The sequence below is a fragment of the Schistocerca piceifrons genome, chromosome X (genome assembly GCF_021461385.2).
Source record: "Schistocerca piceifrons isolate TAMUIC-IGC-003096 chromosome X, iqSchPice1.1, whole genome shotgun sequence".
NCBI lineage: Eukaryota > Metazoa > Arthropoda > Insecta > Orthoptera > Acrididae > Schistocerca > Schistocerca piceifrons.
This window is the reverse complement of record NC_060149.1, coordinates 894,163,863-894,178,638: the sequence shown is the minus strand read 5'-3', so window position 1 is coordinate 894,178,638 and position 14,776 is coordinate 894,163,863. Positions and strand designations below refer to the sequence as shown.

At 37.4% G+C, this 14,776-nt stretch overlaps 1 protein-coding gene across 1 annotated transcript in view; it reads left to right on the top strand.

Annotated features, from left to right (window-relative positions):
* The window catches only part of LOC124723098 (histone-lysine N-methyltransferase 2D-like), a gene marked incomplete at its 5' end in the record, with an annotated part of 207,295 nt that overhangs the window by 54,464 nt on the left and 138,055 nt on the right, over nt 1-14,776 (top strand). Inside the window, 2 exons of the mRNA XM_047248276.1 lie at nt 2,001-2,163; nt 10,097-10,281. Coding sequence (XP_047104232.1) covers nt 2,001-2,163; nt 10,097-10,281 — 348 coding nt within the window. The remainder of the gene's footprint in view (nt 1-2,000; nt 2,164-10,096; nt 10,282-14,776) is intronic.

Here is a 14,776-nt window from a genome sequence, read left to right as displayed (position 1 = left end):
TCTCCATCAAGGAAATTCAAGACTGCTTCACTGTCACATTGCAGAGGATGTGACAACATGACCAGTGTGTGAGGATCTGCCACCGCTGTCATATAGAGGACTACTGACACTGACAAGGCCTAGATACAGGATGCTTCAATGAGAATTTCTGAAACAGCAGGTCACTGTTTCAATAGGAGTGGGAGCAGTGCCATGAGCTGTGCTGCATGCATTGTGGTGTAGCAGTTGGTGTCACTGGTTGGCTTGCTCCAGGCCACCACTTCAGATCTGATCACTGACAATTATTTGTTATTTTGGTACATATCATTTGTGGAAGGTTATTGAAATTTCATTTGTTTGAAATGTTTGCGTATTCTGGAATATTCACTGTCTGTATAAATAGTAGTGCTCTCCATCCAGGAAGTCAGTTCTATTCTGGCTGTATGTTGGTGTTTGTAATAAACATGCTTTCAATGCTGAGTGATGCACTCCACTGATGATCCTGTTTCCTGATTTGGGTTTTATTGTGGTTATGATGTAACAATATGATTGATAAAAGTGTCTTTGTACAAAGTTGATTAATTATAAGTACTGGATTTAAAATTTACATACTAAATGTTAGTTGCTGAGAAAACACCAGGTCTTAAAATTATCTTTATTCCCCTTGCCCCCTTAACCCTTCCCCTGGCCTGTTCCCCCTTCCTCCTTCCCCCTTCCCCCTCTCCTCTCACCACTCCCCACTCCCCAACTTACCCCCTTTCTCCCTTTCCCACTTTCTCCCATTCCCCTTCCCCTTCCCCTCTTCCCCCCTTCCCCCCTTCCACCGTTTCCCTTCCCCTTCCCCTTCCCCTTCCCCTTCCCTTTCTGCTATTGGGTCTTTGGCATCAAGCCATACAAATTACATCAATAATATTAGGTTCAAACATGTAAAATACTTTACTGTTAAAAAACTGAATGCAGTAAGGAAAATAAATTGTGTAAGTATTACTAGTGTTATCTAAGAAAAGGAACTGGAGCTTATGAAGTTTACTGAACAGATGACAGGACGCAAAGATGGTACATATTACTAGATGATGTAAAATAATGGTTATGAATGAAACTTGCTGTACTCTGTAGATTAAATCAACTGAAATGATTTTACTGGGTTTTGGTGCAGACTGCCACAGAAAATGACATTTGCCACAAAGACATGAAATGGAGATTGATGAATAGCAAATAACACTGTTTCATTATCATCCTAAGCTGTCCTCATCTTACCAGGAGGTATGGTCCTACTGGTTGTGGTATGGCTTCCTGCCTTCCTCCAGCCTTTGAACTAGCTTATTTCTAGATTACATGGCTTCAAAACCATTCTCCAACTTCCAATTTTTCACATTAATGACACATTACCACAGGTGAAGAAGTGATAAGAAAATAGACTAGGATCAACAGGGGATATAACAAACTATAGCATCTTTAGGATGTCATTTACCCTCTGGCCCACTGAGCCACAAAAGTATAACAAAAACGAGGAGAAGATCTTAATATTAGCTCACTTTTTCTATTACATTTTGTGAAGTACACATTGTATCAAACTAAACTGTCAGTTAACAAGGTTTCTTGGTTCTCAGATTCTCAGAGAGTTAAACACTCTTCACAGGAGTTAAATGACAGAATTCTTCTGAATGCACTATCTTCAAGGAAAGCTTATGCACACATATTTATCAATAAATTATGTGTTCAAAAATCAAGGTTTCATTTATCTAGAAGAAAGCCCTTTAATTACATTAAAACATGCAGTTCACTAAGTAGACATTAGAAAACAAAGAACAAAAATCATTTTTTGTATTCTCAAAATAAATATGACTTAATATTAGTTCCAGAGTAGACTTTACTTTCAACAATTTCATCAGTTTGCCTCTGTGAAGTAGCTTATATTAAGTAGATCATAGGATATTTATATGCATATCTATACATAAGTAATTATTGACATTTTTCATTTTTAAATATTTTATGACACCATAATCTGTGTTCAATTGAACAGGTCCTTTTCACCCTTGCGACAGACTTCTCTTGATGGACTGCTACCAAGGACATCAAATCTGATGTTAGCCAGACCAAGTGCTAGCGAAACTAACCTTCGAAAAATTGCTCTTGGGGTTGATCCTATCCCACGACCTGGATCAGCACTGGGTTTATTGCAAGGTAATTGTTATTTTAGCTTACCATGAATTTGAAACAACAAAATTTAGCACAACTTTGTGTTAGATGGTAAGCACTTCTCCTGCAGAGTTATGTTATTTCTAATAAGATTTTGATGAAGGAACATCAAGAAACTCTTGCACAACTCAGTTATTTCAAGCTTTGGCCAGTGGTGTGTCATACCAAATAAACTAACAAGTATTTAGGTTAAAGATACATCCATACTAACCTGAAGGTCCTCTTTTTATCTTGATAACGGTGACTAATTTGTCATAGTGTTTTACTTTGTCATGAATTCCTACAGAAAACAATAAAGTTTGGGAACAGTTTTGATCCATGACTTTTAACAGATTGCTTTGAGTAGAGTTTAGTAAGTCTGTGGTAATTAAACTCATGTCTGTGGAACTAAGTAAAATGGTACAGTAATTAATGACCTGGACTCACATGTAGGTGTGCAGCCCAGATCCTCACTTGACCATCCATATGTTACATTTCCCATATTTTCCTTAATTTCTTAAGGTGTGTGGGTTCCTTTGAAAAAGATAGAGGTATCTTGCTTTCTTATCCTTTTCTAATCTAACGTCTGCTACTTATGAAGTGTCATTATTAATTACATGTGGAACCCTATTTTTCTATCCATCCTTCCTCTCATGTCGATGAGACATTAATCTGACTGATACTTACCAGTACCAGTAGCAAATGAGAATGAGGAAAGCTTTGTATCCATGAAAAACCAATATCTATGAGAAATTATCAATTTGAGTAAGCATTCTTCATGTCTGGCCATACCACAGTGTTGTGCACAAGCCTGTGCTCCCCTCAGTTTACTGTAAGTTCACAGAATTATCCAATGAAGATAATGATGGTGTTACCCACTAGTGAGATGCCTATAATTGGTATACCTGTTCCAGTGTTGTTATTAAGCATGAAAGTGGTAAGTGATATGTTAAATTTTGGCTCATATTATTACCAAGAAAGCCAGTCACTGGAAACACCTGTCAACACATATTGTTGACTTTGACAGTAGACACCGGTGAAAAGCAGTTTTGCTGTAAAGTTGTAACTTAGTTTGTGAACACTCACCATGGTGAACAAAGTACTAATTGATCCTGAGGTAGAACTGATTGTAAATGCTTCAGATTCTGACAATTCAGTTTCTAAATGTGAAGATTATATGGAGTAATGGTTCTAAAGTGAAGATTCTGATTACTCTTACTATCAATGTTCTGTGAACAATGCATAAACTATTCACTCGGTAAATCATACTAGAAAATGGCAGTGATGTATGATACTACCACAGAGTGATCTCTCTGTAGCCAGCATCATCAGAAACACATGTGGAAATATAAGGTATGCAGCAACCAGAATAACTGACATAAAATGTTAATTTGAAGTCATCTTTTACAGAATTAAAAATTATTAAGATGAAAAGTATTAAAGTGAGTGAATTTGTGGTCAACAATGGGTAAATATTAGCCATATTCCATTTCAAGCAAATTTAGGGTTTTTATTTGTTGATGTATGTGGACTGTATAGCATGTCAACGAAAAGTTTTTGAAAGAAGGAAGCAAGTTGGGTGACAACGCCACTAGAAATATTTAGTTAAATATTACATGTTTTGTAATTTGATAAAAAAATAAAACAGAGAAAAAATTCAATATACTGGCACATGTGCTGTAAGTCATAACGTCTGAGAAACATTGAGAAAATTAATTTTCAAGTTATGTAATCCTGGAGCCAACAGGACTGTCAATGAACAGTTGCTAGGGTTTCAAGGCCGATGTCCCTTCAGACAGTATATTACAAGTAAATGAGCAGTGAAAACATTGTGTGAACTGAAAGCACAAATTTATTGAGCAAAGTAACAAAATGAGCAATAGGAAAAACCAAGGTCTGAGGTTTGCACTTGATCTTGTCAGTGAATTAAAGAGTTTTGCATGTAACCTTATGATTTTAGGCAGCAACTGCTAAAATGAAAAGTGGCACTACTAGGATTTATTTGGAGAAATGAACCAGAACTTTCACAGCAAATAACCAACAGGAACTTTTATAGGTCAACATCTTACTTCAAAAATAATATGAGTGCTGTCAATTGCATACTAAAGAGAAACAAAAATGTAATATTTATGAGTATGATGCATACCAATGTTCATATCAGCAACAGAGATGACAAAAAGCTAGAAATGATGTTGGATTACAAAAGGGATTACTAAATAGACTGTTGGCCCACTCTATCAACTAATAAGTGCTTATCCATGCAAACAAAAATAAATCACTGGCCAATGATCATGTTTTACAGCAGTTTAGACATTTCTGTATACAACACTTACGTTTTGTGACCTTCAACAAATTAATAAGAAAGTGAATATTCTTAGAAAAACCTGGTAAATAACTCATAAAGCAACATACTGCATATACAAAATGTCTTCCAAGATCTGAGGATTCTCAAGGATACCTGAAACATGGAAAATATTCTTGCAGTCTTGGTGTGAACTGTAAAATGTTAATGCTTAAAATTGTACCCTTAAAAAAAAAAAAAATATATATATATATATATATATATATATATATATATATATATATATATATAGCTCACATAATATACGTGTGTCCACACTGTAAGCAATTAATGTTGCAACTTTTCTTTATGTCTGTCCAACCAGACTGTAGGGTTAGGACGATGATTTGCTGGCCTACAAGAAGACCAGTATCTCCGTGACTTTAGAGATGGAGTGTCTATTGGAGATGGAATACTGCTGCCTACCTGCAGTCACAAGAACATTTAACCTAGCCAGTTACAAGGAACATACAGTGTAATATGGAATACAAACTACTCTGAACAAACTAGAAATTGAGGTTAACCCTTATGTGGTCACGCGGTTTTTCATAACGTTAATAGTCACGTGGGGTGTTGCTAACACCCCAAATAAAAGTGGCTATAATGACATTGTTGTGCAGCATATCACTGATATGAATATGTTTACTTGACAAATGGCTATGTAGAATGTTATATCCTGGTACATTATCATTTTATGTAATATTACTTTAGTATTAAATTGTGTTATTTGAAACATATGCAATAATTCTCATTTTCTTACAATATTTTGTTTAATTATTTATTTCTGTTATGCTTCATACTGTGTTACTGGTATAAGACATTATACATACAATTAAACATTTGTTCTGTCAACTCACACAAACATTTTATGAAATGAGTCACTATCACTGGCTGCAAGAGGTGTGTTAGCGTAACACTTTTCACACACATTTCTCATGTGCTTCACACACATAACTTTCAAACATCGAGCACAGTGTGATTTAACTTTTATATCTTTACTCCGAAAACAAACTGTGCAGTGCCTGGGGTTAAGTACTCTTTGTTCAGAGGGTGGTGTATTGTTGATGTCTTCAATTCCTGCCATTTTTGCAGCTTTCAATCTAACTTGTTTAGGCAGGGAGTGAGTGGCTGATCTCTTGCACACTATGGGATTTGCTAATGACTGCTGGCCACTAGGGCCGAGAGGTTCTACTGGCCACTAGGGCCGAGAGGTTCTAGGCGCTTCAGTCTCGAACCGCGCGACCGCTACAGTCGCAGGTTTGAACCCTGCCTCGGGCATGGATGTGTGTGATGTCCTTAGGTCAGTTAGGTTTAAGTAGTTCTAAGTTCTATGGGACTAATGACCTCATATGTTAAGTCCTTCAGTGCTCAGAGCCATTTGAACCATTTTACAAATGACCTTCCAACATCATGTAAAAACATTCTTTGGGAAATCCTCTCATTGTTATTATTTGCATGTATGATGAAGGTGTTAGTGCAAGCAATGTTAGTCATTTGGAAAAACAGGGCAAGTGGCCAGCATCTAGTTTTTCTTGAGGTTGCATAAGTAGCTCACATTTCATCCATTGTGTCCACACCTGTTTTGGTCTTTTTGTAAATTGTTATAATTTCTGGTTTCTTCTCCTCCACAGTATTAGTGTCAATGGCACCATCATGATACAAAGATGAAAGGAGAATAACGTTTTTGCCCTTCTTTGGCACATATGAAACTATGGTGATATCCTTTCTGAATCCAAAAAGACTGCTTCTAAGTTCACGACCTATCATGCAAACAATGTCTAGAGGAAGCTCCCACTTATTGTTTCAAAGAGTTCCTACTACTGAAAGTTTCTTTCTCAGGAGCTCTTCAGCCAGTGATATGGAACAAAACCATTTTTCTAGTGTCATATTGCATCCTGTACCTTCGATAGGACATACAAGTCTATTTACTATCTCCTTAGGCTACTTTGATGATGCAAAGGGACCCTCTGGCTGTTTCCCAACATAGATTTCTATCCTCAAAGTATACCATGTTCTTGCTTCACACAAGCTGAAAATTTTCAAACCATATTTTGCAGGTTTGCTTGCTATATACTGTTGGAAACTGTATTTGCCTCTAAATGCAACCAGTTGTTCGTCCACTGTTGTATATTCAGACACAGTATAATTACTGACACAGTCTGTCATTAATAATTCAAATACTTCTCCGAATGCAGCTAGGCGATGAAGTTCTCTTAGCCATGGTCTGTCTCGAATATCATCGAATCGCAAACAATGCAATAACAAACAAAAGCACCATAACCTCATTGATAATATTTGTGCATGAGGTAGTCATTCTAATTATTATGTCATTTATAAATATTGAAAAACAGTTCACAGCAGTTTTTGCAGATTTTGCGATAGCTTTCACACCAGGAAGATGAATAATGTGGTCTACACTTCTAGTTCTTATGTTACAACTAGGACAACTTTTCATCCATTTTGTAACCGTATCCTTTCCAATAAAAAATCATACTTGCTTTCATTATCTGTTGCACTTATTTGTAGTTCCACTTCCAGGTTGTCTTCATCCTGCGTTTAGGTGCCACTGTGATGAGAGAGAACTCCACAACTGTCTGTTTCCTCCTCTTCCTCTTCTCCTCCTTCAAAAGTTTTATCTAAGACCTCTTCCAGAAGCTTCTGCACTCTTTCTTGTTGTATTTTGTAATGATCCATAGCTGTTCTAACTGCAGAGAGCAATAAAATACAAGCAGTTGCTGCAGAACACAACTGTACGCTTTCTCTCAGCACTGCAACATAAAGAGTCGTGCAGGGTGCAGACAACACCCCAAGGCACATCGTTGCATGTTTTCTTGGAACTTGCGCTTCCATTGTAGTTTCTATTGTTACTCAAAGGTTTCATATTATGTCCTAGAAAGGTACTAAAGAACATGACGTTATACTTCTATTCATTATGTAATAATCCATTGATAAGGATGACTGGGGTGCTCTGAACACCCTGCGTGACTGCTTAAGGGTTAAGTGATGTCAAGTAAGACCTGACTGAGCAGCAAGAAAACTTTAAACATATGAAATTATTTCTGGTTAATAGCCAAATGAGCTGATAAGCCACAAACAGCTTGCCTTGGAGAAGATATTCCTTAAAGTATAAAGTTTCTTCCTCTTTCTTAACCGGTGTAGCCTCCTAAAATGATTACTGTACTTACTTGACTCTGGTGACTTGAGGGACCTATGATGATATGATGTATTGATTTTTCTGAGATGTGGCAGTCCATGAAAGTATCTGTATTTTCTGGCATCTAACAATAAATTGATGTCATTCACTATTACCATTATCTTCCTTCAACCAGAAGGTGATCTCCAGTGTTTCCATTATGTTGAAAAGTCAATGTCCCTTTTCTTGGCTTGATATAGTTGTCTCACTTCCATCACACATACACTGTAGCTCACCAGACAGCTGAAACATATGTGATATGGCGTTTTTATCAACTTGTAAAAAAAAAAAAAAAAAAAAAAAAAAAATATCCTAAGAAATTTGTCACCATCTTGTGCGTCTTCATATTAAGATACTTTACATTTACTTCTTGATGAGTTTCTACTAATAGAAGAGCATCAACGTATATATATATTTTGCTGAAACAGTAACTTACTGTTCATGATGATGTGTAAACTGCAGAAACCCATTGATCCATGTGTGAGAAATAGTCACATTTTTCAGAACAGTCACAAGCCTTTTGTAAGACAATTCATTATTCATGTTTTTGGGCCTGTTTTGATGTATTTCATTATTCAACTCGTAAAGCAATGCTCAAAGTCTATGAGTTCATTTACACATATCAGCATTTGTAAAATAGCTTGTGTATTTTCCCTCTAATGTTATTTGAATATGTGACACATATGACACATATTTTCATAATTTAAGTATTTATTCTGTTAATAAGTGGTCCCTTTATCCAGTCTTATTTTTATCACAATAGTTTGTGCACTTTAAAGAATTTGTTACCAAACAAAATCATCCTTTCTCACTGTAACTTATTAAAGAATACACTTTCTTCTTTAGATTACCTCTCATATTTCCATATATTGCAGCTTGTTTAGTTCACAAAGTACAGCAGGTTATATTGAATTCTTCAGTTTTCCTACTGTTACACCACTCCCAAAACATTCATAAATCTTCATTCAAGCAGTTATATAGAGACAGTAGTGACAGAATTATTTACACGTTTGCTGTAGTTTAATAATAGTGGACCTGTTGCAAGAACAAAAACGTAGATATGTTTGAAACTTCCTGGCAGATTAAAACTGTGTGCCCGACTGAGACTCGAACTCGGGACCTTTGCCTTTCGCAGGCAAGTGCTCTACCATCTGAGCTACCGAAGCACGACTCACCCCCGGTACTCACAGCTTTACTTCTGCCAGAAGCTCTTCTGTAAAGTTTGGAAGGTAGGAGACGAGATACTGGCAGAAGTAAAGCTGTGAGTACCGGGCGTGAGTCATGCTTCGGTAGCTCAGATGGTAGAGCACTTGCCCGCGAAAGGCAAAGGTCCTGAGTTCGAGTCTCGGTCGGGCACACAGTTTTAATCTGCCAGGAAGTTTCATATCAGCGCACACTCCGCTGCAGAGTAAAAATCTCATTCTGGAAACATCCCCCAGGCTGTGGCTAAGCCATGTCTCTGCTATATCCTTTCTTTCAGGAGTGCTAGTTCTGCAAGGTTCGCAAAAGAGCTTCTGTAAAGTTTGGAAGGTAGGAGACGAGATACTGGCAGAAGTAAAGCTGTGAGTAGCGGGCATGAGTCGTGCTTCGGTAGCTCAGATGGTAGAGCACTTGCCCGCGAAAGGCAAAGGTCCCGAGTTCGAGTCTCAGTTGGGCACACAGTTTTAATCTGCCAGGAAGTTTCATATCAGCGCACACTCCACTGCAGCGTGAAAATCTCATTCTTGAAACATCCCCCAGGCTGTGGCTAAGCCATGTCTCTGCTATATCCTTTCTTTCAGGAGTGCTAGTTCTGCAAGATTCGCAGAAGAGCTTCTGTAAAGTTTGGAAGGTAGGAGACGAGATACTGACAGAAGTAAAGCTGTGAGTACCGGGCGTGAGTCATGCTTCGGTAGCTCAGATGGTAGAGCACTTGCCCGCGAAAGGCAAAGGTCCCGAGTTCGAGTCTCGGTTGGGCACACAGTTTTAATCTGCCAGGAAGTTTCATATCAGCACACACTCCGCTACAGAGTGAAAATCTCATTCTGTAAATATGTTTTAATTATTTTCTTGTCCATGCATTCAGATGTGAATAAGATAAAAGTAAATACTTGGAGAAATGCAAACAATGATATGTGTAACAGCAGATACTCATAGTATAGCATATAAGACATGTGAAGCAGCTAATAGGTACGTAATTATGGTTTTAGATTATATAACTTTGTTTATAAAGTACTATAGTTTTCAAAAATCGTAGAGCAACATTATTAAGAAATTTTAAATGTTTGATGAATCTAAATTCATTACAGACAGAAAAGTCACAAAATTTGCAATGAAGAAAATAAAAACACATTAAAAAGTTTCAACATATGTGAGGACAACACCATATTGCATTCACTAGTTAATTTGATTGTGGATCTTTTCAGCTTCAAGTGTTGTGAGCAGCTCAGGAATGAGGCCAATCACAACGGGTATTGGTACAACAGATCTGACAAGTACAACAGCAACATACTCATCACCACTGGCTGACTTAGCATCATGTTTGCCTCCAGACTTGAGACACTTACTTGGAAATTCAACATATTCTGATTCTGGAAATTATGGAAAGCAGGTTTGTATGACTTTGTCTAATAGACTGCTCGTGATAAATTTTGGGCAACAGTTCAATAGATTGTAATATGGGCAAATATTGTTTGTCTTGGGCTAGTAGGAAAGTCACAAATTCCCATAAATTGCTATCAAAACTGGTTCTTAGCTTAAGTTTTAGATGTACCTTATGTATTTGGATTTCTTTGTACATTTGTTTCACAGAGTATCATACTATTCCACTTTTGTGATAATACTATGTTTGTTTCTTTGGTTCTGGACTTTCAATTGTTTCATTTATCTATCCATTTACTTATTTCATTCTGTTTCAGTAATTTTATGCTTTGCACTCAATTTGTTAGTATCAGGCACTCCCTCCATTCATGAAGATTTGCAAGTAGTTCTTATTTACTTACTTTTATTTAAAAACATTATCAGTAATGACAAATTAATAATATGTAGGAACTCTACTTTCTCAAATTCTTATTGTTTCTTACCTTGTTCGATATCAGGATGATGTTAAATCATTACACACTGGAAAATTGTAGATGGAATAGCAATATAATTAAAACAGATTGCTATTCACCTCACATAGGAGGCACTGACCTGTTGGATGCTTTTTTAGTGATTGGATTTGGCCACTGTCATCTCTGGCCACTGTGACCCTACTGGGGTGATTATGCAGGACAGGATAACAGGCTGCTAGATGCAGCATTGTCAAGTTGTGTAGTCTCCCCATGTGATATTTTGCCACCCAGCCAACCTATGCAATATCATTGCCCATTAATATTCCACCACTGCTCCCACCCCTTGCAGTATGCATCATATTCCTGTAAAAGACCTAGATGAAAAACCTCCAATTATAGATTCATTTGAATCTATACAAGAACAAGATGGTTCTGTAAATTTAGAAGATTAAATACATAAAGAAGTTGGAGAAAAGGAAACAAGTATTATGAAGATAATAAAATAAAATAGAAAATTTTAATTTATCCACATTTACTCTTGTTAGGCATCAGCTCCATGCTACTATTCTACATCTAACTCTCCATATACACTAACAGTCTTCTTCATACTAATGGTTGCTATACTTACACTCCAATGAACACTTTTCGTTCTTAAGAATCAATAAAGTGTGGTGCAAGTCACTTACCTATAACTGGATGCATGAGTGTACACTATACGTGTACAATATACTGGTAAAAAACATAAAAAATGAGGTATCATAAATCGAAGGGAATAAATTGCAATCAAGCTTTTTTTTGTGAAGAGATGACCAAAAATGCATACTACAAAAATCAGTTATTCTATGGCTGCAATTCTGTGAATAATTTTGCTTGAAAAGAAAACTTACTGCATATAGAATGCTACAAAAGGAACCTATATTGACTGATGGACTGTTGACTCCTCTGAGATTTGTTTTTGATTTATCCGCAACAGGTGGCTGTAAATATAGAAGGCAAGGATAGGCAAAGCATGACCACTCATAAATATTGGAAATGGTACTTATCAGAAAACGTCATTGCATTTCATGTGAATTCATTCATACCCATTATTTGTTGCAAGGTTCAACCTGTAATGCCATTAAGCACACACTTCAAAACATTTATCAATGGCTAGACAAGCACAACAGAGACTATTAGTTCTTTATTCCCCCTGACCCCTTATTTCCACAAATTACCACTTATTTCATAGATTTATATCGAACAAAATTTCTCCGTAACTACAATTTTTTGATAATTCAGTCATCATGTAATTGGTGTAAGATTTAGAAAATATCTTTAAAATAATTTACTTTACTTAAAACTTTCTCTACTAAATGGACAGAGCAATATGATGCAGTGGTTAGCACACTGGACTCACATTCAGGAGGACAAGGTTAAAATCTGCATCAGACCATTCAGGTATAGGTTTTCTGTGATTTCCCTACATTGTGCAAGGCAAATGCATGGCTGTTTCCTTCAAAAGGGCATAAAAAATTTTTATCCCCATCTTCAAAAATCAATCATAGCTTGTGCTCTGTCTCTAACGAACTTGCTGTCAACAGAACATGAAACCCAATTTTCCTTCCTTCTTCTCCTACAGGGATGATTTTTGCAGTGAATGATAATATGCATAACTACATATCTATCTTTTCTGTGATTTTGAACCTAACAGTAGGTTGATTTATCATAAGTTTAGGACATACAGGCTTGAAGGCTGCTGTGTAAACAACCAGCATAAATGTTGTTTGAGGCTTTTCCAATGCAATAACTGCTTGAGTCATGTCAGACGGTGTTGTGTAAACTGCACAATATATATAAAAAACAGCTGCTCATCATCTTCTGGTGCTATTGATGAACTGCTGTTGTGGCTCACAAATTTATGTGCTGGCTAACTAGCAAAGTGCAGGCATCAAGGGACAAGGCTATAACATCATTGTAGAAGAATAATAAAAGACGTCAACATCCAGTGCTCATCAACAAGAAAAATATCTGCAGACTAGGGATATGCAGCGTGGGAAAAGTGTGGTCACATTCCATGGACCCAATGCAGTAAAGAACTACAGGGCTAGAGTTGGTGCAAGTGCAGATGAGGCTGCATTCTGTTAAATATGACCTGGGTGCAAGGAGACCAGGAGTACATAAAATCCCATGTCAGTATGTGAAATATTACATTGCCTAGTCGTGTAGCACTTTTAAAGACAGATGTGATGAACACAGATGTCACAAAAGATTAGGTAAACCAGAAAAACCTGCACGCTCTTGACATGGGAAGTGGTGTGAACTACAGAGAAACAAAGACACTCTTGTCTGTCTCCATGTACTGGGCATCCATAATTAAAAGCATGGTTGAAAGACACATAACTGGTGACTTAATTAACAGAGATTTGGGATGTCAACTCAGCAAAGCATGGGCACCAGCACTGGCAACACTAAAGCATTGTTGGCCACAGTCAAACAAATGCAGTGAGTTAAGAGAGATGGCAAATTGAAGAAAGGGCAGTTAACTTGGCCACCAACACCTGTCCTGTATGTATATGCAGTGTCCTCGGTTGGATCCATGGCAAGTTGACTTTTTATCCCCACCCCTGGCACCTGAGCTTTTCTTGCAACCCAGCACATGAATTGGTGAGCAACAACAGCAATGCATTAGTAGCACCTCAAAATGATTAGCAGCTGTCTCATGGAAACATTGCACACTTTACATAACATTATTCAGTACAAAGCCCATGAATCATTCATGTATTTATCTCATTGGGAAAGCCTCAAACAGCTCGACTGGGAAAAGATGGCCAACAGAATACATGAGTTTGATAAACTCTGTAGCAAGAGAAATAGACTGTCCTGCACTCTCAAATTTTTATTGAAATGTCTGGACCAGCAAACTATACCAAAATTCACCAAGATTACCTATTATATAGATTCTGGGGCTGCTAAGAGAATTGAACAATGAGCTAGCAGGACACTGGTGTGAGATCTTCCATTATACAAGGTAAGAACTAAACAGGCCCTCCAGAAGCATGATTTCACTTCATTTGAATATCTTGTGAAGTTTGCCATTGGATTCCTGGAAGTGTGTTGACAGTGCCATGCAGTCACTTCTGAACTGGATGCAGCAGTTGGTCATGGTGCATCAAACTTCCAAGTTCCATCACCTTACATGTCAATCATAAAACAAAGATAAACTAGGCAGGTGCACTGTGTTTAATCTCACAGATAAATCACTGAGTGACACTGCAATATCAGTGCTGGTACAGGGACTAAATTTCTCACCCACTCCAAAGAATTTGCCCATCAAAAATTTTACCAGGCCACTGAGCATGGTGTCTTGAAACTTCTCAGTGAGGCTATAGAAGAAATAAGGCAAGAGACTTGTAGGGTGATAACTAGGATTCGCACACCTGAGTGGAACATCATTTGTGAGGAATGACACATGCTCTGTTCCTAAAGAGAAGACACAGAAATAGTAATTTTACCTGCTGACAAGAGAAACACTGCTGTTTTCCTTCCTGCAATATCTTATTTTGGCAAGATGATGATTTAACTGCAGGGCTCAGCATATTGTCATCTCCAGAAGATTCAAATGAATACAATACAATGGAAGACATCCACCCTCCCTAAATCCAGCGAGTTCCCTGAAAAAGAGCTTAAGAGTATGAGTGCCAGTTCCACCACAACTTTATGGCCTGCTGAAGAACTTAAAGGAGGAGATCCATTTCATCCCACTGTGATCAATACAGGAGCATCAACATATTACATAACAAGACAACAAGACATCTGTCTCCTCTTTTCTACATCTACATCTACATATTACTCCACAAATCACCACAGAGTGCATGGTGGAGGCTACCCTGTGCCACTACTAGTCATTTCATTTCCTGTTCCACTTGCAAATAGAACAAGGGAAAAACGGCTATCTATATGCCTCCATATCAGCCATAATTTCTCATAACTTATCTCTGTGGTTCTGATGCAAAATGTGTGTTGGTGGTGGTAGGATTGTTCTGCAATCAGCTTCACATGCTGGTTCTCTAAATT